The 27,671-nt window shown below is 38.6% G+C and overlaps 1 protein-coding gene across 1 annotated transcript in view; it reads left to right on the forward strand.

The window, feature by feature from the left end:
• LOC117820730 (guanine nucleotide-binding protein G(i) subunit alpha-2) overlaps positions 1-26,455 on the forward strand; it is a 56,407-nt gene extending 29,952 nt beyond the window's left edge. The window contains exons 2-9 of the mRNA XM_034694639.1: positions 5,535-5,577; positions 8,082-8,223; positions 15,087-15,247; positions 21,116-21,244; positions 22,913-23,042; positions 23,455-23,608; positions 23,778-23,970; positions 25,279-26,455. Coding sequence (XP_034550530.1) covers positions 5,535-5,577; positions 8,082-8,223; positions 15,087-15,247; positions 21,116-21,244; positions 22,913-23,042; positions 23,455-23,608; positions 23,778-23,968 — 950 coding nt within the window. The 3' untranslated portion in view covers positions 23,969-23,970; positions 25,279-26,455. The remainder of the gene's footprint in view (positions 1-5,534; positions 5,578-8,081; positions 8,224-15,086; positions 15,248-21,115; positions 21,245-22,912; positions 23,043-23,454; positions 23,609-23,777; positions 23,971-25,278) is intronic.
• Positions 26,456-27,671: the final 1,216 nt, after the last annotated feature.

Here is a 27,671-nt window from a genome sequence, read left to right on the forward strand (position 1 = left end):
GCATGTAGATGTTGAATAGCAGAGGCCCCAGAATGGATCCCTGAGGTACTCCACATACGATTTTCATCCGCTCAGATGTGTATTTACCTAAAGTAGTCCCGGTCATTTAAATGGGACTTAAGCCAATTTAGTACTGCACCAGAGAGTCCCACCCAGTTTTCAAGTCTGTCCAGTAGTATCTTGTGGTCAACTGTGTCAAAAGCAGCACTAAGATCAAGTGATACCGAAACTGAAATTACGGGGGTGAATCTTTTCCAACGCAACGGTTCAAAAGATATTAAGATTATGAGTTTTTGCCCAAATAAGGACATGACTGACTTGACTCCCGAACGGGAACACATAGCTGTTGGCTAGGAGGCTCAAACTCCGCCCCTTAACGTCACACTATGTCTGGTTGAGTTCCGCATTTCCAACATGGCTTCCGCCGCCGATTGGCCTCAAAAAAGGGTTCAGGAACAGATGGGTGACGTCATGGATACTACGTCCATTATTTATACAGTCTATGGCATTCACCTACTTCCTAGCTAACATTTGTGTTCGGTAGTACACTAAATGCTAAGGAAGGCATACATTTAAAGCTAATAGACAATGGCAGGCTAACAATATTGTCAGCAGTTCTGAGTAAACTGAAACGTGTGCAAGGAATTAGCTGAATGCTAATGTTAGCTATTGTGACTCAGTTGTTTGTTGGCTAAAGAGTTATCAAATATGCGTTATTATAACATGTGACTCAGTTTCCCTCTGAGTATTTAGCCTACTATCTATTGTCTTTTCATTTGCAAGTGGCTACAGTACAACTGTATACTTTTGAGCTTCCAATTTAAAGTCAGAGGAAAATGGTGCGTGAATACTGAAAAATGATGTGAAGGTAGACCGACAAGTAATGATAAAGCTGTGATGTACAAATTATTTACTGTTCATTATACAGGCTCGCCCACAGTATATACAACCCCAACAAATTTGTGTTTCAGTGTAGGAACATTTATCACAGTTTGTAGCAAAACAGCAGCATGACTCAGTCATTTTGCAGTGGACAGACAAAGTTGTTTTTGTTTTTTATTCTACAGGTAACAAATATAAAAGTTCTAACAACAACATCTGACAAATTCAAATGTAATTCTAGGAGGAAATAAGTAAGGGATAATGAATTGTTAGCAGGTGGTTATGGGAATAGAATCCCGTCAGTGCTCCAAATATCAGTAAATTCCACTTTTACTGAAGCATAACTATATTTTGTTGAATTACACATCAGAAGAAAATGTCTCACTTTTCTACACATTATTTAAATGATAGGTCATGACCAGTTTTGCACTGAAGATTTTAAGCAAAGTCCAGCCACAAGATGACCTGAAACTGAATGGCAAGTCTCTTTTAAAGGTTTCGCATTAAACAGCTTGACAACATTGACTTTTCGCCTTAAACACCTTCAGTGTGAGGAATGAGGGTGTGCTCTTCTTTCTCACTGCTGCTAACAAGTGTTATCCTCCCTTTGGGTGTGAAATATTAATGGATGAGTTTAATTTTGGAGGCAGGAAGGTGACCTTCATGTGTGTATCCAAGAAGGGAAGGATATTCCACTTTCCTCCAACTATCTCCAACAGGATATTTTCATACAAGCGCACATAAATCTGATACTGTATCTGAACCATTTGTTCATATCTATTGCATAAAAAAACTTGATGCTCCAGTGGAAAGTATGGCAGTCCAAAAGACCAGATTTAAAAGACCCTGTGATAAAAGTTTTCTGTTCCTAGAGATAGGATGGTGAATGAATAGAATCAGAAAGCTAGTTACATAATTCCATCTTGATTAGCCTTAAGCTAGATAGAAAAGTTTCTAATTTGGGATTCACTCAGGTATGAGGAACAAAAAAAAGGATCTAAGCAAAACGATGGAAGAAATTAACCGGGAAACTTGAATAGAAACAAGAGATAACATAGTGCTGTTATTTAAATACACGGAAAACTTGTTTATTACTGAGGGGGTGTTATTGAATACTATTGATAGAGTACTTACAATCTCCTGTTTATTACTGAGGGGGTGTTAACGAATACTATTGATAGAGTACTTACAATCTCCTACAGATTATTCAGCTACCTGTCTACCCTTTTAGTTTGTCTAGCATCAAACCATGAGTGACAGTGAACATAGCCCCTGATGGTGCTTTTACACCCCCCCGCCCCCCGCCCCCCCCCCCGCTCCATGTTTCTCCTCTTTCTCAGAAAAGGGCCTGAAATGTGTGATGATGATTAGAGTCGACAGGATGAGTGGTTGAACACTGCTGGTCCCTCTTGGTCCGTCAGCCCGGGGCTTTGTTAATGTTTGATGGCAGGGATGGTCAAGTGGTGTTATAGTATAGAGTATGGATCAAGCGGCAACATCCGGTCTAAAAGTATGAGTCCAATGCGGAAGTGCTAAAAACTGCAGTTCATCGAGGATCTGCTTGAAGCTGGCTCCGGAAGTACCGGAAACCACATACACACCAATTCAAAAAAGACGATCTTTACAGCAGAAATAAACATGTTTACAGCCTGGTTCAAAAGACCAGTGTAGTCTGGATTGCTATTTCTCAACACACTGTACAGGGGGTGAATTTTTTTCTATTGTGGCAATTTCTAAGATATTAAGATTACGAGTCTTCCAATGAGAGGCACAGCTGACTTGATTGACAGGAGGGAACACTGTAGCTGTTGGCTAGGAGGCTCAAAGCCCGCCTCTTTGCGTCACAATCACTCGACAGCAACAATATGGCTGCCGCCAACGGTTGGCCTCAAAACAGCGCTTCAGAAACAGATGGTTGAGCACAGATCCTACATCCATATTTAATACAGTCTATGGTATGGACCAATAACTCAGACTCAATCATTGCAAAAAAATGATAACAATGACTCTGAAACACAGCTTACAACAGCAATAATTTAATGTATTGTTGACTAAGATAAGATAAGATATACTTTATTTGTCCCCCGTTGGGAGAAATTTCTTTTGTTACAGCAGCTTACAACACGGGACAGGGGAATACAACAATGTACTAACATAGTTAAAAAATATAATAACAGTAATAATAGCAATGACAAGGGTAAAATAAAATTAGATTAAAATAAAATAAAATAAAATAGAATAAAATAGAATAAAATAAAGTAAAAATAGAATAAAATATGGCAACTATTACAGATACACACTATGTACACTTCTATCTGATAAATAGATAGGTAAGTTATTGCACGATAAAAATTGCACCAGGTTATTTAAAAACAAACATACACAGTATGAAGAACAGTGAGACTCAGATGGATACAGTAGTTATTTGTGAATGTACCAAGTCACATAGTAACTTCCATGTAGTGTAATGAAAGATGAGAACAGCTGATTAACGGGACACAGCAGTGCTGGTGTTAAACAGTCTGATTGCAGATGGGATGAAGGACCTGCAGTAGCGCTCCGTCCTGCAGGGTGACTGAAATAAACATTGATGCCCTTTTATGACCTATAAATGCAAACAGGATCATCAGCAACACACTAGATTCTACATTACATTGTAATTTTTTCTAAGTTATACTTTGGGGCATTTTCACTTTTATTGGATAGGACAGTTGAAGAGAGACCAGAAATGTGGGGAGTAGAGTGCAGGGGCAGAAATGCAGTAAATAGTTGACCATCGACCACTGCTACGACATCTACAGCCTCTGTATGGGGTGCCCGCTTAAACCGCTAGGCCAGTGGTGCCCCTACATTGTATCTTTCAATGCAAGGAGGTGGGTATGAGACCTAATGATTGACGGCACACTGCAGAAAAATACTTTTTACACTGCAAATTTTATTTTGCGGAGCACACCGTAATGTCTGTAGAGTTCTTTATTTCAGCTCAATCTTCCCCTTTAGCAGCTAACACAGTAATTCTCCAGTGTATAACTCCTGAATATTGAAGAATGTCGGAAACAAACCTTGGCGTTCAGTACGGCGGTGGTCTGAACGCAGACTGATTGTTAAGCGTTGCAGACTGCGGCCCTATTTGAACTGCGTATTTTTATCCCAAAAGTCAAGATTTACTGTTGTTATCAAGTCTCACTGGTGACATCAAGTAGTTTTCTCAGTTCATGGGCATTAGTTCACAGTTTACTCACCTGAACCACTAGGTAACTTAGGATCTCTTGTGCTCTCCAGTTAGCGTAGAAGCTTGTCATGTTTTCCTCAGTGCATTTGGTCGCCTGTTCCTCCTTAAACTCTGGCTCATACAGGTGTCCACGTGTGTTGGCAGAAAATGCTATGTTGTTGGCGCTGTTAGAATCACTCATTATATAGTTTGGTCGTATTTTTGTCTCTCTGAAGTCTGTGGACCCAAACAGCTGATCAGTGTGTTGCAGGTGGAAGAGCATGTTTGTGTTGTAGTGCATAAACAATAGGGTTTTCTGATCAAAGTAAAGTATGGAAAAATGTCTTGGTTGAGCGTACCCTTAAATTGAGATAAGTGCTTGGGTTAGAGTCGCCCAAAACTTGCTAAATTACGATGAAGGCTTGGACCCGTTTTTAGTACTGTAAGTTAGCTTGCATGCTGTTTATACCCGCAGAGTTTCTCATTGAGGGGGCCGAGCTGACTGGCATCCATTGTTGCAAGTACAATTACTAGTGACACATAACTCATACCAACCAACCAACCAACCAACCATTATCTTGACCACTTATCCCATTAGGGATCACGGGGGGGCTGGAGCTTATCCCAGCTGGCTTCGGCGGAAGGCAGGGTACACCCTGGACAGGTGGCCAACCTATCACGGGGCATAACTCATACCACCCCACTTAAAAAAAACCTGAAATATCAATTGCCTTACTTTTACAGGTAACAATCCATACTGTAATTATCCTTACACATTTAAATAATTTTAATTACTACATTTCTGGTGGTTATTCCAGTTTTTTAATTGCAGATCCTGATAGAGACATTTTGTGAAGCAAAGAGTGCCCCACACACATAATTTGAATATTTTCAAATTTGTTCCTAATATGATGAATTGATGATTGAACTCCTAACTGAAGCATTTGCAGGTTCATTTTTAAAGATTGCTGGAGCGAATGAAAGCCAATGGTTACCTCGAGAGTAAATTATTAATATTTGAATCTCTGGTATGCTTTGGAAATTAAAAGCAATCTGCAATCAAATAGATTGATTAAAAACATTCAGTCCCACCTTTACAAGCATTTCTGCCACAAAGCGTTCATTTCTAATCCATGAAACCATCTCTCTTCCATGCATCCATCTTCTATCAGAATGAAAAATGAACTTGCAATGAACCATAACAGGGGGGATTATTCACACATATCTGTACATCGTGTTTCCTAAGAAATGGAAACATAAATAAACCAGACAACCCAGAGGACGTAATGTGATGTTAGTGGCAGGTCATCAGCAGGTCATTCATGATTTCAAGGCTGAAACAGCATTCAAAAATATGTTTAACTTTATTCCACTAGGCATACAATGACGGTATGAGTACTTCATTTCCCTTGTAACTGTGATTTTTTTCATGTCCCTTCAGGTGCTGGAGAGTCAGGGAAGAGCACCATTGTAAAGCAGATGAAGTAAGTTTCATGATAAGTCTCTTACTTTCAAACAGTTTCTTATTATTTCTTTAAAATTGTATTTCTTACTTGGTCTTTTCTGTGTATTTCCACTGTAAAACATTTGCACGATAACAATTATACACCTGTAAACTAGCCCAACGCAACAAATCCTGGCCACATGCTTATATGTTACAGAAGGTTCATTTTAACATGGTCTCTTGAAAGCATAGTAATGATACTTATCTGACAAAGTTAAGTGCAGCACAAGAAAAATTATCTGCCAACTTGTCTGCTGTTGTTTTCCCTCATCTGAGGCTGAAGGAAATGTTTCATATGCAGAGGAGGGGTTCATTTTTAAATCCTGATGGGTTGTGGCAAGTCAATTAATCAACAGAGCTGCAATCACTGCTACATACACTATCACACTTTCACCTGATGGTAATGATACTACTGAGCGTATTCAGCTCTTCACATTATTTTAATTTATAGGGCCGGCATGTGGGGACCATGAGACCAGTCCCGTTTGTTTTATCCCTTACTATAGCACAAGAAAAAAGAGGGGTGAAAGAGAATATTTGTGATGCTTGTACACAAATAAACACACACACACACACACACACACACACACGCACGCACGCACGCACGCGCACGCACACACACACACACACACACACACACACACACACACACACACACACACACACACACACACAATCTATCCCAAACACACAAATAGGACCCTGAATGGCTTAATTATTCACATTCCTCTGGGCTAGTAAGGAATTGAATCCATTTTTTATGAGGTTGGAGCAGGAACAGTCTGCCTCTTTTTGAAGCCAGATTATTAACACCTACAGGCATGCAGAAAAAAAACAGGCTGAAAGACAGAAACACACATATTATGTAGTATTATGTAGTATTATGTATCAATATATTCAATGTAAGCCACGCTTTATGGAAGAGAAGTGACTGAAACATCACTGATTTCTTTAGACAGTTTCAAAATACAGAACTACTTCTTTTCTAATTGGTTACTGTTCATTATCGTTGGCATCAGCATATTGTTTCAGGCAGTTCACTGTAGAATAAATCAGGGGTCACTCAGTTTGCTGCCTCTGCACTTCTTTTTGCAGCCTGATGAAATCCAAGCGATTTCATCTCAGGATAGGACTGCAGACATATTCGTGCACACATATTTTCCTGACTCCCAGGTTCATAGAGAGAGGTAAACTCAGGATACTGCATCATTTCGATGCTGCAGAGTTGTCAGTGTGTAAACAACACTGCCTAACTTCATCCCACACAACATGCTGACATGATATATATACGATGCAGAGCATACAGTGTATGCTACAAAGATTTAGAAATGTGTGCAGACAAATAACGCAGACCTTTGGCTTGAACCAGTGTATATTCTCAGACACCCAGAGGAATGACTCATAAACATAGCAACTAAGTTAGTTCTGTTATTGTTTCACCAGCTTTTGCTATAGAGTGAAATAGATCAAACTAGTTAGTAATTGGTAAACACAATGGAAATTTGGACCCCAAAATGTGTTTGGTGCATAGAGTTTTGACTTCTATAGGCTTGGGGCAGCAAAGTCTATATCAAGACAAGAATTGAGTGCACATATAAAAATGCTTTCACTTTTTTCCCTACTGATTGTTCATATTCCTAATATGTCAAATAATGATTCTGACAGGGAGTAAAATCCAGTCCTCAAACCTCAGTCAATGTAAACACATATTTGAATCAGTGGTCATTAGAGGACACTTAATCATCACCCCACTACTCCCCATAAGGAGAATGACAAACAAGTATTATGTTAAGGCTAAGAGTTATACATAAGAAGGCTTATTAAGGGGTGTGTTTGATTTGAATGACAGGTGAGTGTGTTGTCGGCAGTGTTTCAGTTTGAGCCAGTGGAAATAACACAGAAATGCAGTTCCTCAAGCGTCCACATGAGGCTTGCTCAAAGGCCCCAAAGACCCATCTACAACAATGTTGAAATGTCCATCTTAAAGCGGTATTGCACATACTTACAGCCTGGTACAGAAACAGTGTAGTTACTGAATAGTTCATGCCTTTATTGGTTCACACTGTACATAGAGTGAATGTTAACTCATCTGTTTTGATTATGTTTAATAAGGCATAATAATAGACGTGACTGATTTCACTGATGTTGTAGCTGTTTGCAAGAAGGGCAAAGCCTTGCCTCTGATGTACGTCCTTGCCAGTTTCTTGGTTGAATGGAGATGAGTGAAGTTAGGTTCAGTCAGCATTTCCAATATGGAGACCACCATCTTTGGGCTCCATAACAGCTCTTCAGAAACTAGTGAGGGACCTCACTGAGAGGTCTCCAGTAGTACTCAGTTAAACCAAGTTTATATCAGTCTTGAATAATCCCTCCATTCCATCTCAGCAATGATACACTGTCTGCAGACTGCGAGGTGCACGTTTTGCAAAAATGAAATAGAAACATTTCACAAAATTAAATGTAGCATATCTTTGGCTTTCTCAGGATCATCCACGAAGATGGCTACTCAGAAGATGAGTGTAAGCAGTACCGAGCTGTGGTTTACAGCAACACCATCCAGTCTATAATGGCTATTGTTAAAGCCATGGCCAGTCTGAAGATAGACTACAGCAACACAGAAAGAGTGGTAAGACACACAAGCACACAAACACTTTCATGACATTTCTTGATATATTATTCCATCTATATAGGTTATTTATATCCCTACTCTTAAATCTTAATCCTAAATGTGATTGCATTTGTGTCTCTAAAATGTTGCAAATATAAATTAAGACTTAGAGCATAAACCTAACAGGGCATAAAGCCGTCATCTCAGTATAAGAAAGCAGAACTTATTCGGCCTTACTAAATGTGGAAAGATCCAAATCTCTCTCATACCACAACAAAACGAAGCTGTTATTATCAGAATGTTACAGGCGTAATTTTGGTTCATTCCTCAAGACTTCGACTGTGTTTGCTCAGGATTGAAACCACAAGGGGTCTCCTCTGTTTCTACATCTCAGGGTGTACTTTTTACTTTGTTTCTGTCTCCAAATGATTTGGCAAGAAAAGTCTGAAACAAACATTTTACTCCTTTGATTATTGTATCAGGGTATAACCCATTTTTCCAAAGATTTTTTGAGGCTGTGATGCCTCAGGGAAATCAGGTTTGTTTCTCAAACCATGTCTCCTCCTCTTCATTGTATAAGCCTTTTCATCAGTGCAAGTGTATGCTCAAAATGTGGGTGTGATTTCTAAGATCACCTGTTCACAACAGCCACTTCTTCAGAGAGGAACTTTCATCTGATACTCAAACTAGAACATAGTGTGATACTTCTCTGATCTGTCTTTGTAACCTGCGGGGGGAAAAGTCCTCATCCCAGAAACTTCACCTCCTCCATCTTTGATCTGCTCTCTCCTCAAAGTTGTGATAGAAAGAAGAGAGGCTGCTAGTGCAGCTAATACCTGCTGCAGCAGCAGCAGACAGGCCTTTGAGGCTGTTTTGGAGATTGGATTTATTCAAAAGGTGCTGGCAAGAGATGTTGTAAAAGCACATTCAGTATTCCTGCTGCTTTTTGTCACTTCAGCAATGACAGCAATTCATTCCTTTGTTTTTAGTGGCCATCACCTGCAAAGGAAAGACTGTACAGGTGACCCAGAGTTTCCTTCTAATGGATTATTGTAAAGCGTGATTCATCTCTCAAAGTCCTTGTTGCAATGTTTCTTTTGGTGAAGGGTCATGTGTTCCAACCATTTCAAAACCATACGAAGAAAAGGTTGAAAGAATGAAACTGTGTTTTTACTTGCTGCAAAGCTGTGTTTGGAAAACTAGCTTTACTAGCCCATTACCTTCACTAGTGACCAAGACTATCAGTTTGTGTGGAAGCAAATCTATTTGGGGTGGGAATCGCCAGGTGACTCAGATATGATATGGTATGACAGGACAGGATAGGAATGACAGAATACAACACGACATGAAATGACACGACACAATACTATACGACACAGTGAAGGCAAAGAGAGGGATTAATATATTTATTTGCTACACTTAAGTTTGGTTTCACTGAGATGAAACAAAAAACATAATTTTGATCTGTAAATCAAGTTTAAAGGACTATAGAATAAGTGTAAAATTAGTGTAAAAAATACATATTTCTAAAAAAAAGAGGCAATTTTAGTGCTCCACGGGCATAACAAACCTATGTAAGTAAGCCTGTTCACATTTATGCTTAAACTTTAAGACATGTATGAAACCTGTATGACTCTACCTGTAAAAACTACAGTCACATTCACCTAAATGTCACTAACCACATCTCGGCCTTTTTCAGCTGAATCTGAACTTGGCTGGTATCGTCCATCCATTGCAGCAGAGTGAAGCTCTGTCAGCAGACTTGAGCGCACACACCACCTTTCCTCTCATCTCAGCATAAAGAGCTGTAATAGCATTTTCTTTTTCCTTCCTCTATGATGCCACTGCTGGCTTCTTCTTCAGCCACTCAACTTTTGTTCATTTTACCTTAGATCATGTTTTTTTGCCTCAGCACAAGAGGTCATGAAGTAGTGATGCAGTAAGCACAACTGACAGAGAAATCTATTTAGAGTGCCAAATGTTTTCAATTAAAATATTGTCATTTGGCAACAGCGCATCAATAAAAGTGTCACACAAGTCAGGATGATATAGTGCCAAATCAATATCTTGTCCCACCCCATGTATCTAAGCTGTCATGGTCCTATGTCGTAAATGTCTTGTGTTCTCCAGCTCCATATCATCTTGGTATGACACACTGAGATCTCTCAGTGGGTATTATGTTCTCAGTAATGCTTATTTTTTTATGTCACATGGTTAGTGTGTGTTTCATGGGTCAACATATCACTATTTACAATTCAGTTTAGAGTAAACTCATACCTTTTACCTCATATTGGTGGTCAAGGTCAAGATAGTTTTCTGGACTTTAATGAAGTGTAATAATTTCTAAAACACTTTGCCTGGTTTCAGTCTAAGTTCACTTTCTCAAAAAATATTCTTAGTGTTGAGTCTTCCTGGAAGAATAAATGTTAAGTTCAAATCACTCCAGGAGTCCAGCAGAAGTTCAATCCAGAAAAACTTTATATATCTATGCATCTGAACAAAGTGAGTTGATCCTCTGCCGCAGACCAACTCCAGAACAAAGGCGTTACAGGGATTTATATAGGAAAGAGTAGTGAGAATGTGTGGCACAAAAGGTCTCCAAGACATGCCTTATCTTCATTTTACAACATTTTGATTGGACATCATGACCATAATTCTTCCTATGGTGTGAGCAACAAAGAGACAGGCACATCATCCCACTCACTGGGAGATATAGGTGCAGAATGTTGGTGAGTCTGAGTCAAAAACAACCGCAACCGAGTCATGAACCCTAATAGAAAACAGCTGTGAGGGGATGCCCTTACAAAACTGCTGACAGTGACTATCCAATGTACCTTTGAAGTAGGCACAATTGCTCTCTCAGCCTCAAACTATAGCTGTGCGCAGGTGCATAGGGAGATTTTACACCCCTTTGACTTGCAATGAGCGTGTGGTCTCTCCAATGCTTACACAAGCCTGCAGATGTAATATGATACTCACACTACTGTGTGTGAGAGAAAAGTGAGAGGAGAACAAGAAGAGAGGTATAAATGAGAATAGAGAAAATACACTACATTAAACCCTGATATTTTGACAGTGGATGAAGAGATTTTATGGTTCAAATTGCATTTGAGACATGCATATCCCTTTTTGGGTAGGCTATTTGGACTTTAAGAATAGTCCTTACCAATATCTTACTATGAAGTGAAGATAGATCCTGGGAAAAATTACCCCATTATGTGGTGACCCCCAAAATGAAGAAGCACTGTTCACTACTAGCACATCTACTGTGAAGCTAGTTGGGTATAGACTCATATTAACAGCTTCCTTCTCTATATTCTAAGTCTTCCGTCTTCTTTTTTAGAAGACTGTAAGTGAAAATATAAGATAAGGAAATAAGAACTATTTGCAAAGATTCCAAATGAGGTTATGTTAGAACAAAGTTACATTTTTCCTTATCCAGAAAGTCTGAGAGCACCAGCCTACATCAGGTGTATTGCAATGTAGTCCATATCAAGCAATGCTCTTGTCTACAAGCCTATTCTTGTTATCACTGTGAACGGTGCAGTGCATCCACACACACATACTGGCTTGATTCAATACACTTATTAAAATCTGATACTGCCCCACCCTGCACGCACACACACACACACACACACACACACACACACACATACACACACACACATCAATGACAAGTCATAGCTTCAGGCAGTGATACTGTCCGCTGCACCCTGTTATCAGCCAACAGTGAGCTGTCAGTGAACACATTTCTGTGGAGGAGCGATTGTCAGTGTCAAGCTGGAGTGTATGGACTTTAAATGAAGTTGTAACAGAAGGATTGAGGACTCTGACTGTGGTCATTAGAGCATGACGCATGAGACTTTTTCTCCCCTCTTTTGCCAGATCTGTTAAATGGCTGTATGTACGTGACAGCACTCTCACACACTCCCACACTAGCAATTAGTGTCCCAGCCAGCGTGTCCATACTTGCACTCAGCAGCACTGTAGAAGTGTTCTTACACACACACACACACACATCTACACACACACACACACACACACACACACACACACACACACACACACACACACACACTGTGCAGTAGTTTGTGCATGCATCTGAACATGCATGCATTGAATACTAAAATGTACATAGAACAACACTTGCACTCTCATTGTCCAAGGTCTCTGCAGGTTACTTTGGTTTAATGAGTTCCAACAGATACAGTACATCACACAGAAGTCGATTATTTGATAAATCACCAGACAACAGTTGAATTAAAAGAAGCATCACCTTCATTTGTGGGTTTTAATCACCATAATCACTGCAGCTAAACACCAGCCAAATAAAAAAAAACCTTCTAAATCTAAATGTGAGTATGCAAACAAGAATCTGCAAACTGAAATGAAAGTGAGTGGTACATTATGCTTGCCAAAGAAAACAGATAAATTAACATGACATGTAAGAAGCAAACTCAACAAGTACGCATCAAGCAGGTAGACACAAACCATGTATTTCTCCTCAAATGTGATGGATACAAACTCGGTCATTTTTATTGTGAAATTATGATTACATTCATGTATAGTCAGACTCCTTGTAGACAGAGGAACATCCCTTTTTGCTACCAAACCACTGACCACAACCACAGCAATGCTGACACATACAAATGAGCTGAAAAGGCCAGTGATAAATGATTGGTTTTGTACCTCATTATATAAGTAAAGCTCAGAGTTGGATGTTAATTTCATGCCAACATAAAGACAAAGAAGTAAGAGATACAGGCAAGGTTGGCTAGCAGTCTTTTATAGTAACCAAATATGCTATTCCACTGAGTCACAACAACATTCTCATAGGGTTAAATGATATTATCATATTATTTACCTGTTTCATTAAAAACATGTCTCTCCATTACATGCTTGTTGTTTTGCCTTATTGATGTTAAAAAACAAAATATGATCACTTTTTTTTTTTACAGTTGGTCATTCTCTGTGCATTCTATAATTAATGCTAAATGTTCCTATAGTTCAAGGATTTTTTCCCCTATTTTGCTTCCCAGGTTATACACTCAAAAAAAGCAACATGAGTGTCTGTTTTATCAACATAAGTACAACATGTAGCTTCTATTATATTAATTCATGTTTATTGTTTAAACATTTTTAATTCATGTAGTTTTAACATTACATGCAAAATCATTAAAACTACAAGATTGTTTTATGTCAACACAACCTAAAGGGTTTAGGTAGGAATCCCATCTGCAATACCTCTCCAGAGCAGAAGGTGGCAGTAACGTGCAACATCTATGGTGGAGAAATGTCTTAATCAGTAAGCACTTATTTTAAAGGCTACCAAGTCAAAATCCATATTTTTTGTTTGTCATTGTTTTCCCTTTCTGGGGAAAAGAGTTCTATTCCAACAAACCCAGTCTGTTTTGTGGTCTTTTCCCAAACTTGACACCAACTGGGGTAAACTAAGTTGGCACGTTTAAACTGCTAAATGTAAACATTCCTGATATTTCAAAATGTCTTATTTTCTCAATAATTACTATTCGAGAGTTTATTTTCACACCATAAAAAGGTTTGTCTCACACTTCAAATCATTTCTGATGATTGAACATACTGGCTGCACAGTGGTGCAGTGGGTAGCACTGTTACCTCAAAGTTAGAAGATTCCAGGTTCAAGTCAAGTGCCTTTCTGTGTGGAGTATGCATGTTTTCCTTGTGCATGCATGGGTTATCTCCGGGTACTCTGGCTTCCTCAAACAGTCCAAAAACATGCTCACCATGTTAACTGGTCTCTCTAAATTGCCTGTAGGTGTGTGTGCAACTTCCGCCTGAACCCAGAACGGGATAAGCAGTCAAGATAATGGATGGATTGAACTTACTTTAGTTTTGTTCAGTCAGCATGATTAATTAGTGTTATTGTACCATTCAAAATTAAGTTGGACCCAAACATTGCAAATAAGTAATGGTAACATCAATACAATCAATGTTCACTAAACATATTCACAATTAGTTGGTTCAATAAAATTGTGTCTCGCTAAATGAAAGCATTTTAATTAGGTGGAAATTCTTTCCAGAATTTTATTACGTTCACCCAACAAATTATTTCTTTGAGTGTACCTAAGTAGTACCCATGTCTTTTGTGGTATTTAAAGAGCAATTAAGAACACCATGTCAAATTGGTTTACAGAGTGTAGCTAACATTAGCAGAGCTAGCACCGCCAGCCTTCAGTCCTCTTTATAGTGTATTGTTATATGCCTGTGCTGGTTATAATGCATTGCTCTGGGTAAGTAGTTATATGTTGGTTTAACCAGACACAGCCTAAACATAATTTTATCTCCATGTCATCTGTCTCCTGTGCTTGTTTACATTTGCGTAGTAGAGCGTTATAGCATAGTGGCAGTAGACACTAACCCGACATGTAGCTCCAGTTAGTGACAGGTAGCTGTGCTACATGCAGACACAAAATATGAACACTATTTCAGGCCTAAAATAATAAAAAGAAGTCTTAACTATTAGTTCTGCTGACTAATAATTCTAGTAACGACTAGCAAGGGTGACAGCATCACTTGTTAAGTCAACACATATCCCTAACTTGAGACCACATTGTAACATATGGTCATTCACCAGCAGTGAGACTACTTTGGAGTTTCCTCAAAGCTATAGTCTATGTAGAAAGAACACTTACGACAACCAATAAGCCTCTCAGTGCAGTAAATTAGTCTTAGAAGGATTCTTTCTAGAATGCACTTTTAAAGGTTTAATCTAAAAGCACGTCCAAAAGCAGATTATGATGTTATTTTGTCTCATGCCAACGATAATCAATTTTTCATGTGTGTTCTGGCAATGGTTGTCTGATCATAACCCTTCTGCCCTGTGTCTCTGTTGCCCCCTGCAGGACGATGCCCAGCAGCTCTTTGCCCTGTCTGCAGCTGCAGAGGAGCAGGGCATCTTTCCTGAAGACCTGGCCAACGTGATGAGGCGGCTGTGGGCTGACAGCGGCATACAGAGCTGCTTTGCACGGTCGCGAGAGTACCAGCTCAATGACTCTGCAGCATAGTGAGTATGAATATACAGTATGTGTATGTGCTTTTGATCCCTCCCTTGCAATAAAATCCACCGCTTCTCTGAAGTAACTCTATTTCAACAAAATACACAGCTTAGATTTATTACTTTCAATATTCTTCCCTCTTTTTTCAATTGCAGGCAGCTACTTTTCTGCATTATTTTTGTATATTATCTCTGCATTTCCACTTCTACTTCAACATAAATCAATATTCAATCCACTCTTGCTTTGTACTCACTGTTATAAATGTTAATATAGGTTATAAGGAACCTCGTAGATGTGGCTCCTTTTCTCATACTGCGTACCACCCTTTCAAATTCCGAATTGTTTTGCTAATGCAATTCTGCACTTTTTTTTAATTAGGTCATAAAACAGATAAAGAAAGTGACAGTAAGAAAGGTTCAGGTGATGGTCTTAGTTTTATAGTTGTTCTGATTCATTTAATGTCATCACATAAAGGTCTGTTTAATATTCCTTCCATTATTGATGCTGTTCTCCAGCTGATGTGATGGATCTAATGGTGCAGTACTTTCAGCCTCTCATATGAGTGCCGCAGTAAGAAACCTGTCTCTAACTTCTCCAGGGAGCTATAGGAAACTGGAAGGATGGTCCAATAACTCCCATTTAGTGATTCCATCTACCTTTCTGGGTTTTATTGTCGAATATTGTAACCTGATAAGCTCAGTGCAGAATGGTTTGTCTTGAGGGAGGGAAAAGGTGAGGCTTAGAACTATTGTGTATACTTCAAGGAAATGTAGCCTCCAAGTAAAGTTTGAGAATTGCTCGCTGTGATAATAACCCCCCCCAAGTGATCCATTTGTTTTTGTTGTACGTGGAACGAGCTGGTTCATTTTACTGAAGCAGCATTTTGAAAGTGAGAAATGTTGCTTTGATTTGATTTACCTTTAATCGCATTTGAAAACATTTTGCACTGGCTTTAATGATGAGACAGAAAAATGTCTGTTTAATCATTTTTTTATGTTTTCACTCAGGGGGGGTTTGTCTCATTAATTTTTTATTACCCTGTGGTTGTAACATGCATGAATAGTGACATTTGAAAAGCTAAAACGTTTGATACAAACTGCATCTCTTTCTGGCGGTGAAGCGTACAGTGTGTTGTCTTGGCCACTAAAACTCCCAGCTGGCCTTGGGTGATGATGTAACGCTTGTTTATGTGGGTCAGGTTGTGTTAAACATGTTGAAGATGGTTCCACAGTCCCCTGCTGACCAACAGTCTGTCAGGAAACAGAGAAATGGCCAAAAATTAGAAAGAATGAGAGGTGAAAGGAGGACAAGAGATATGCATGGAGAACTGCAGGAGAGAAGACAGTGAAACACCACAACTTTCAAAAGACACTGCTGCCTTTATACTTTTGTAAACTGAATTTCTTGCAATGTATTGCATATACCTAGTTCCTTCATCTTTTTTCTTACTTCAAAACTGCTCTTTTATTCAGTCTTAGAACCCTTTAGCTATTGTCATGTGATTGTTTAGGCCTCTGAGAGTGAGAGCCGGTCTATTTTTCAGCATACGACCAAAGCCCACTGAAACCCAAGGGGATGATATTACTTGGTCTACAAGAAGTAAATAAATATCCTTACATAACTGAAAATACAGACTTTGCATTTAAAGACTTGTCACCACCTCCACCAGACAGCACCAGAATTACTAGTTGGTTAAATTACTTCAAAACATCCACCGCTAGCTAAGGCTGCTGCTCTGGATAATGGCCACTGCCATAGTACTGTAATACGCTACTATCTAGATGTAAACAGACACATGTGACAGATGGCACCTTGTGGAGCGGCGCAGTTTGGCAATATTATGATTTAGAAAATGGAGTTAAAGATGTATGATGACTGTGTGTGGTTTAACTGGCACATAACCACTCGACCAGAGCAATATGTACCTGAACGTTAACCTGCTCTGCTCTGCTAACCCTATGCCTACTTAGCATATATGACACCATCTACTTACACACTATGTAGCCCCATGTTTAGCTGTGATAAATAACATATGCACAATATGACTGTTTTCTGTGCGTTTTCTTACCTTAAGACTAGTCAGTTAGTTGCTTTCAGTTTTAACGACTTATTTGCTTTGGAACATCCCTAATGCTCGGTTCATTGACTGCACTTTCAAGTCAGTGAATCTTATCATATATTATATGCAAGATTATCTTATTATATAAGATGCACATAATTAAACAAAAGTAATCTCCTTGGTATCTTGTGTGAAAATAAATCCTGCTAATAAGATAAAGTAGAGCCAAATAGTAAATAATACAGCATGGAAAATCTCCACTGAGGACAGCAGTTAGCGCTACGGGGTTTCATGACTTTAGTGGCCCCACATGGACCTTTTAAGCAGCCATGTCCCATGTGGATTTATTATGTAAACACATATTGTGTGCAGAGTTTGTTGCTTTTACTTTCTCTTTTTCTTTATTTTATACAGCCTATGACTTTCTCACCTCATCTCCGTCCCCACAAGCAAATACCAAAAAGTGCAGCACGGGATTGAATGGCAACAGAAAAATGTATTCTGCAGGAAACCACATTAGATACACAGCCATATATACACCACCAGTACTGGAGGACATGTAATATCTGTCGAGCTGAGAAGGATAAATCAAAATCCAGCAAAACAACCACAGATGAAGCAGGTTTGGACATCAAATGTGATTTAAAGTTGACAGGCAACAGATAAACAGCAGAAAATACATATTTTAAGAGCTGCAGGATGGCAAGGAGTGCAAGCAGAGTGTGGCAGAAGTGTAAACAATATCAGTCATCCAGATGTTCTGGATTATGATATCATGAATGGTAAATCAGTACGGGTGCATGGACGACAACCTGCTTTATCCTGTATGTGTGTAATATAAGCTGAATGAATTGTAACTGAGGTCTCTTCTGCAGGAACCAAAGCTATATGATCTCACTGAAGCTTGGAAGAGTGGAGTTGTGAACCCCAACATTGTTGGGAATCAGAAAATTATGCCTCAAGCTGCCAACAAGTGCAAAACTGAGCTTTTAGTTAGACCAGCATTGAAGGCCAATAACTGATGCCGTGGGTGATATTGATGTGCTGCTTGTTTCCAGGAACAGCAGGGAACAGAAGCAAAACATTTCCCTCACAAACACATCTAAGCAGCCATGATACCAAGCTCAGTGCAAATACAGAAAAACAAGTAAATCACAGGACAGAGGACCAAAAAGCAGGCTATGATAGTGGAATAAGTGCTGTACTAACTTCATTGCAAATTATGTAACAACAAAATACTTAGACTGAAGGAGAAAGTCCTTAAGTGTATCAGGAAAAATAAGCATTCAGTAAAAGCTAGAAAAAAACCTAAAAGTGGGCACCAGTAGAGATTAAATGCTTGATGCAGAGTAAAAGGACAAAATACTTCTGAAAGACAGGGAAGGGCTAAAAACACTGGGGAGCTAAGGCGAATCAGGCACAGATGAGCAAGATAATCAGGACAGGGCAGACACAAGTGGGACAAAATCACAAGGACAGAAAGTAAAGTTTTAGAAATGAGGAAGATGATAACTAAAAAATCAAATTAGTGACACATGTACACTAAAAACAAGGAACAAACATGATGTAATTGATCTGCCAGGGAGCTCACTTCTAAAAACAAAAAAACCTAGCAGCTAGCATGTTGCAGAGTGAAATACGCTAAGATCTTGAATGTCTAATAAACTTTTAGAAAAATAATGCCAAATATAAATGGTGTAAAGTTGAGCCTGTACTCTGCAGAGAGTAGAGTATTATAATTCAAACTGCAAGGAGATACTCCTGGTTACAAGCTGACCCTGTCCCTTTAAGAGACAACTTTGTGGGGCGCTGGTTTAGCTCAGCAGGTAGAGCAGGCGCCCCATTTGTTGCCCTCGTCACACTGGTTAAAGGATAAGTTCCTAGTCCCAGCAAGATTTGGGGCATGTCATCCCCTTCTCTGTACACATCAAGCGTCAACCTCTGGTCTCAAACGATGAAGCCCATGCGGAAGTGTTATAAACTGCAATTCATCGAGAATCCGCTTGAGGCTGGCTGCAGAAACACAGGAAACCACCTAGACATGAATGGGAAAAAGACGATCTTTGCAGCATTAATAAACATGTTTACAGCCTGGTTCAAAAAATGGCTTGGCCCTACGAAGCTAATCTCTCTAATGGATCTCTCTAATGGCACACACTGTACGGGGGGTGAATTTTGTTCTAACGTGACAGTTCAGAAGATATTCAGATTCGAGTTTTTGCCCAAATAAGGACATGACTGACTTGACTCCCGGTCGGGAACGCATAGCTGTTGGCTAGGAGGCTCACATTACGTCACACTCTGCCAGTTCCGCATTTCTAATATGGCTGCCGACGACGATTGGCTTCATAACAGCTCTCAGGAACAGATGGGTGACGTCACTGATACTACGTCCATATTTTATACAGTCTATGGTACACATATATACCATCACTAACTCAAGCTGTGCTTCCCAATAAAGGCAAAAAGTTGAAACTAAACTAAGCCAAGCTAGTTTCAGCTGCACTTGTACCACCTTATAATAAATGCTGCTAAAACTTCAATTAGAAAGAATTTGACAATGTTAAAGTGGTAGCTCATCAAGAGTAAGCTAGCAGGAGCATACGTAAGAATATACTGATGGTTTTACCGTGTTGTATTGTGCATGTCTCATCAAGAGAGAGTTCTGGATCTCTGTTTTAGTAATGGACTTGTACTTATACTTATATAAGTATATATACTTATATATATAGTAAGCTCAGCTTTAGCTTAATTTCTCGAACCAAATAAAAAAAAGGTCACTAACAATGGTCAAAGTCACCTGGTGAAGTTTAGACCAATTAAAACAGTTTGACAATGTGAAAGTGGTTGCTTGTTGAAAGTTGTCTTTTCAACGCTTAATATACACATGAAATTGTACACCGGTAAAACTTTGTCTATATTCAAATATGTATCGACTTTCGCTGAATTAACTATATGAATTAAGCCCTGTTGGATGTCACCCACACTAATAATGGTAATAAATTCCCATATTTTACAAGGGTAAGAAGTCAATCAAAATTCAATGCAATTCTGATTTCAATGTAATTTGTAATCTTATTGAAAATTATTTATTATTATTTTATTTGTATTTATTATTATTATTATTATTATTATTATTATTATTATTATTATTATTATTATTATTATTATTATACTTTTCATTGGTTGTTGTATATTACTTTATCCATCTGTCTTTTTTTTCTTCGTTTGACCAACTGTATGTTATAATATTGAAAAATGCGAATTAAAAAAAGAAAAAAGAAAAAAAAAGAAAGTGGTTGCTTGTTGAAAGTGGGCTTACAAGAAATATCGCCCTATATTAGTATACAGTCGAAAAACACAAACATAAAATAGTTATTTAGGGTTTAATTGAGTCAGATTGTAACTACTACTGTTTTAGCCACAGTTATTGGACCAAAACAAGTGATGTGCTGGAGTCTGAGCAGTGTAATGAATTTGGTCATACCTTTAATATTACGAGACCTTAACATAATCCCTTAAAAGGCACTCAAACAGCCTGATGAAATGCTATTACTGAAACTTTAACTGTCAAGTATTGAGTGCTGCAGAATGAGTCACTCCATGGGAAGTTCACAAAAGTGCTGAAGTTTATTACAGTTCAAGGAAGTTGAATAATTACAAACTTTTTCATCTGATGTTAATGCACCACGGGTACATCAGTGACCTAGCTTTTTTGTCATGTTTTGTATGGGTTCACTGCCTGTTTATCTGTCTTCAAATAAGGTTGAACTATCCCCCCCCCCCCCCTCTCTCTCTCTCTCTCTCTCTCGTCCAGTTATCTGAATGACCTGGAGAGGATAGCTAAAGCCGATTATATCCCCACCCAGCAGGATGTGCTGCGAACTCGTGTCAAGACTACAGGCATTGTGGAGACTCACTTCACCTTCAAGGAACTACACTTCAAGTAAGGATAGAAAACACTCACCTGATTGCAATGTTTGTGGGCTTTAGAAAAAAAAAATCTCTTTAAAAGGTGTCCTTACTTTAAAACAAGCACTTTCGCAATCAATGGGAACTCTCACTTCGCAACTCACACTCAGTGGGAGTGTGTACTTGACATTAAGGGAGCTGAGTGTTAATAATACCCCCTGGTGTGCATATATCTCTCATGCCCACTTGGAGTGTTATTTATTGATTCACAAAAAACTGCCAGTTGTCAATAAATCTCACAAACATCTCAAGACTACATGACACACAACCAGTTGTGTATACAACTTAACTTTTCTGGTGCATTTTTTTTGAAAAAGCAGAAAATGATATGTAAAGACATTTAAAAGTTGTAAGTTCTCTCAATTTTTTAAATTAAATGAGGCCTCCTTCAGCATCAGCAGCAATGTCTCTGTTCCAGCCTCCTCCTCCTCCTCCTCCTCCTGGCTTGACTCAGCTACTCAGAAGCAAAACTGTAGCACCAATTAAATTCTTAATTATCATAATTGCACTGAGAGCTAAGTAAATGAGGTAAATCCTGCCCACTGCACTCTCCCTTAAAACCAGGGCTTTAATATAGGGTTGCTAACATTGAAGTACATCCTCCATGGCAGAGTACTGTAGGTCTTACATAAAATATGCTGAGAACAAGCTGAAGCACTCATGTGTGGGATAGTAATGGATGTATAGAAATATCTCTGAATAGAGGATCGTAAGAGGTGTATAGCAAGAGTTTCAACACTTAATAATACATTTATCTATGGTACACCAAAGAAGACTGATTCCTGAATAGTGTGACATTTAATTTATGAAATACGTCGAACAAAATGGAGAGAGGAGATATTTAGGGTTGAATAAATAATAGATGATGTATTAGTTTTAAATAGCCTTTTATAGGGCTTGAGCAGTGTGTAAATGATCAAGCTTTGGATCATTCTAACAGCAGTCGCAGCCACATGGCTCTGATGTGACCTGTTTTCTGATAAACTCTGATATTTACCCTCTGTCACAGCCTCTATATTTGCCCTGAATAATACATGGAGGCAATCAATAAGAAGAAAGTCATGTTTTGTAATCCTGCCCTGTGTGCCATAAAAAGTACAAGAAGTAAACGGGCTAATAGATAGAGTGTGCCTTCTTTTAAGTATGGCTTAATTTTGATTGGTCCAAATGGAGCCTCTTGGGTGTCACCCTCTTTATCATTGGAACATGGTGGCTGTCCTGGATGTAGTGGACTTGGAATGCTTCAGCTATCTGCAAGGTTTTGCTCACTTTAAATCTCCAACAGCTTTGATCACAGTGCTCAGCCTTCCCATTAGCCGCTGCTCTGCTCTGCTCTGAATACAGAGGCCCACACTGACCCTGCTGTCTCCTGTCAGATTTCTGACAGACACCTCTCCTCCTCCTCCTCAACACTTTTTGCTCTCAAAGGAGCCTCATGAAAACTTAATGCACATTCAGGGATGGAATATCACCTCAACTTTCTCCTTCCTTCCTCTCTTTTCAGCCTTCATTTCTCCCTCAAGTGCTCTCCTCCGAGCCTTTTTCCCCTGACAGCTTCACCTTACTGTCTTTCACTGACCGTCCTCCATCTCTTGTTTACACAAATACACACAAATACACACTGTCTTTTGCCTCTTTGCAGGATGTTTGATGTTGGAGGCCAGCGCTCAGAGAGAAAGAAGTGGATCCACTGCTTTGAAGGAGTCACAGCCATTATTTTCTGTGTTGCACTGAGTGCGTACGACCTGGTGCTGGCTGAGGATGAGGAGATGGTGAGGAGATTTTTACTTCACGAATCTGCTGTTTGGATTATTTCCAGTAAGAGGAACTTGAGATTGTAAGACATTTAACATCGCTCATCCTTCCTTTATTACAGCATAATAATAGAGAAAATCAGATGATGAAATTGACTTCACAGAGTCTAAAGATCACTTTACAGTTGTACCACTGGAGTGTAATTTTGTAATGAAGACTAATTTGTCATGTTACTTGAACCATTTGACCCTAATTTCTTCAACATCCTATGAATTAAAATCAAATGCTCTGGAGAGACTTGGCCAAAAGACACTCTGAAAGAGTCACTTCCTCCTCAGATTTTAAATATTAAACAACATCTCCCCCTGGTGGCAGCCCTGATGCATCGTTGTATGTATAACTGTGAGTGCTTTTTAAATTCCTCTCTAGAACCGAATGCATGAGAGCATGAAGTTGTTTGACTCCATCTGTAACAACAAGTGGTTCACTGAAACCTCCATCATCCTCTTCCTCAACAAGAAGGATCTATTTGAGGAGAAGATCACCAGCAGCCCTCTCACCATCTGCTTCCCAGAATACACAGGTACACAGTGGGCCATCAGGGGCCGCATTGCACCTGAGAGCAGAGCATTAATATTTAAACAACCACTAAGAAAACAAAGACTGTGGCTACAGCTGGCACAGTTATGTCTAACTCACAAATCCCAACATAAAGAATTTAACGATTTATCATGTTTATTTTTGTTTCCCAGGGGCAAACAAATTTGATGAAGCAGCGAGTTACATTCAGACAAAGTTTGAGGACCTGAACAAGAAGAAGGACACAAAGGAGATCTACACACACTTCACCTGTGCCACTGACACTAAGAACGTGCAGTTTGTGTTTGACGCTGTCACTGATGTCATTATCAAGAACAACCTGAAAGACTGTGGTCTATTCTAAAGGTAGGAAGGATTCCAGGCATGTGAGTATGGTGAAAATGTTATGGAGCAGCTTCAGGGCAGTCAGATGGGATGTTTTAGATTAAGTATTCCTTGAAGTTGAAATCCCTTCAAAGACAAAATTCCTAAAATATCTGGATTTATCTTGAATGTTATTTGTTGGCTTTTAATCTTGTCTGTCGTAATAATATGAATATCTTTGTCTTTGAGACTGTAGAAGAAGAAAACAACTTCTAAATTGATGAGTAATAAATATAATCATAAATTGTGGTGTCAGTTTAATCTTCAATGACTGGAGGAATGTGGAGCTTAGTTCAGCTGTAAGCATATAAATCTATGTAGGATTTCAGAAACTGGAACAATTAGCAACTCTTTGGTGCCTTTTACTTTGGTGCACTTAAAGCTCCTGTAGGGAGTTTTTAGTTGTTTCTAAAACAAACGGAAACTCATACCAAAACCTTATTTATGAGATACAAAAGCAAACATGATCACCAGCCTAAAGATTGACAACTCCATATTGTAATTTTGAATGTCTGAAACAGCTGCCATAAGCCACATTGGATGAGGTAATTAACAGTAGGAGGCAGAAACAGCTTTTGGTTTCATATTTTCCATGGCTGGGATTCTTGATGAGGGATTCATTGGACTGTAAAAAAGCAGGGTGAGATAAAAAAAAGAAAAGAAAACACAGTATTTACACCTGTACAGGACAACATTAGCGGAGAGATAGAAGGCACTGCTGTGTTCACAGAGGCTGCCAACAGTGGCACAAACCAAAAGTTCTTCACAAGAGCTTTACAGCTAAACAAATCAGGCTAACTAGGATGGGGCTGGTTAAACAAACTGCATAGTGTGTGCTGTCAAATCCCATCATCTCACAAATTTAGTTCCAGGGCCCATTTTCCAAACAGTCTCTCTATTTTACTTTTTTTTAATAGTCCTATATAGATCATTTTAACCTTTTTTTTTAATGGAGTTTTCAGTGAAAAAAGCTGTCATGATATGTTGATATTGAGTGTGAATTAGGACTATATAAATTCTAGTACAACTGAGTTTACAATCACAAGGTCTGTGAACTACTCAAAGACGATGAGAGAGGCTGTTGAGCTAATTTTTGTCATTACCACAAACAAGTTTGAACATATTGTTCTGCCCTGAGAATCAAACATGGTGAGAGACAGTGAAACCAAAACAGTTGTGTGGCTTTACATGTGTTTTTGTCATTTTTCTATTATTTTGACCAACTATTTTGAAAAAGTTTTGGATTGTATGTGTTTATAATGCTACTTTATTTTTGTTCTCTTCATCCAGGGCGACGCCTGATGCACACAGACTGCATGAGAGACTGCAACAGCCATGTGATGATTACTGCTTTTCATAATGAAAACCATAACAGACTTGAATCCTGGAGGGGGGACCTTAAAGAACTTCAGCTATCACTGATTTGCAACCATCACATTCTCTGCCGATTGTGTTCATTTTATTTCACATGTTCTTACTGCAATGAACAGGGCTTCACATACTATCCATAATGGGCACTTTTAGATAGATTTTTGACCAAGGACCCCCTTTATTGGACAAGAACCTCTAACAATCAAGGAGTAAAAAAGCTTTAATAGCTACTTTACAAGCTTTGTAATATATTATCCAATTGTTTCAGGTGGAGAGGAAAGGTTAGAAGGGTTGAGATTGCCCAAAAATAAGCCATTGTCTCTTTATGCCGCATGATAAATGAAAATTAAGCAGCATTTAAGGACTTTTATTCTTAAATACAAAGACCAATTGGAGAACAACTTAATGTTTTAATTTATTTTTTTTTCAAATCACAATTTCAGTTTCTTATTTTTTATTTTGCTTACCATTTCGAAATCTGTTAAGAGGATGCAGAATGGAAAAAACTCTTTTGATAAGAATCACTGTCACTTATGTTAACAAGAGTTGGCATCCTCTGAACCTTTAGACTGCACAGAGCTTATTTTTAGAAGAAAACAACCATGCATGGAGAATACAACTGGATGAAGGGAAATGTTTTTTGTACAATGTTTACACAGAATCAATATCCACACCTGTACTATAGTGCATCGTCCTGCATGACCACCCATAGATTAGCTCGCACCCCACAAACTGAACAACATTCCTAAACTTCTGAAAATAAATGAAACAGAAACAGCTATGTGTCACTTTGAAAATATCTACACGTTTTTTAAGTGGTTTTGTCCATTCCTAACTTGGATTGTTCTGTACTCTTTGTTTCATTCTGAGTCTTTTTACATATGTTTGTGCCTTGATATCTGTTTACACTCGTTCTTTAGACTCATACTATCTGCATAGTGTGACTTAGGGCTATTTCTACTCCACCTCGGTTCACATTACCCATCATTTCAGAAGAAGCACCAACCTCAGAGACAAATGGTTGAGACTTGTTCAATATTATAAAGAGATAAAAGTCATTCACTTGTTATATGTAAATAAAAGTTTTCTCACCTTATATTGTGTTGTACCGTGTGATTGAAGCACATAATTATGTTTGTTTTTTACTGTTAAACCTTGTGCAGAATATTAGAAGAGTAAAAAAATATATTTGCAGACTAAGATCATTAGATTGGCGCCAGAGCTCAGAAAGGTCTAGTAAACAGGACCTCCAACTCCTATTTTTTTGTGTATATTGTTAAGCGTATGAAGCAGAGGACACAGATTGTGCTGAAAAGGGTTGTCCTGGTGTTAAACTAGTCAGTGGAATATGTAAAAATGTGTACTATTGTTTAGTTTCTCTTGCGTGCACCCATTGAGGTGGTGTTGTCATGGGTGGAAAGTAACATTGCACTATAGTGCCCCATATCACACTGATACATATGAGCCAAATGTGTGTACTTCCTCATGGTGCCACTTCATACTTTCACTCCACTGCATGATACAAAAGAATATGAATGTTTCTACTCTACTATTCTTCCTCTTTTCTATACACATATGGTTACAAGCAAAATATTCTAAATCATACAGAACAACATAATGCAATTTAAGACATGTTTAAGATTATTACAGTGGTTGCCAATTTAAAAAGGTGGAAAAAACGGTCTTGTTTGGGGAGTTGTGAGGTGTTGTTGTGTAGACTACTGGTTTGGACCAATAAAATGTACATGTAAGGTATATGACTCTGTTTTAGTGTACTCTAACGTACATGTAAATTGATAGTTTACTTCTATGCATAACAAACAAAACTAGAAGAAAATAATTTCAAAGATTGCAACATCCAAGCTGCTTTAGGAGCACCATTATTCCTGTTTTCCTTCACTCAACTTGTTCAATGCCAAATCATTCTTCTATCAAGTTTAAACAGAGAATGAAGCAAAAGGACGAAATAATGACTGACTTGAATACTGAGTAGTTGAATCGAATTCAACAACAATCAAGAAAACATTGATGCATGTTTCTAATTTCGAACACATATTGTAAAAATGCTAAATATTAATTATAGCAGATATTCTCTGTCCCTTTCATAAGACCATCTTTATATTTTCTTCATTTGGCTTTTGGATGGAAGACATAAGCTTGTATAGGTACATTTTTGCAAAAGCAAAAGACCTGAGCACTCACCTCCCACCACTGTACCTGTCTGCATTACAATACAAAGTGTTGTCACTATACACTGAAGAGAGGTGTGGTGGTGCAGTCTTGAATTGTTTGCTCATATGCATATCAAATGA

The sequence above is a fragment of the Notolabrus celidotus genome, chromosome 1, assembly GCF_009762535.1.
Source record: "Notolabrus celidotus isolate fNotCel1 chromosome 1, fNotCel1.pri, whole genome shotgun sequence".
Taxonomy (NCBI): Eukaryota; Metazoa; Chordata; class Actinopteri; order Labriformes; family Labridae; genus Notolabrus; species Notolabrus celidotus.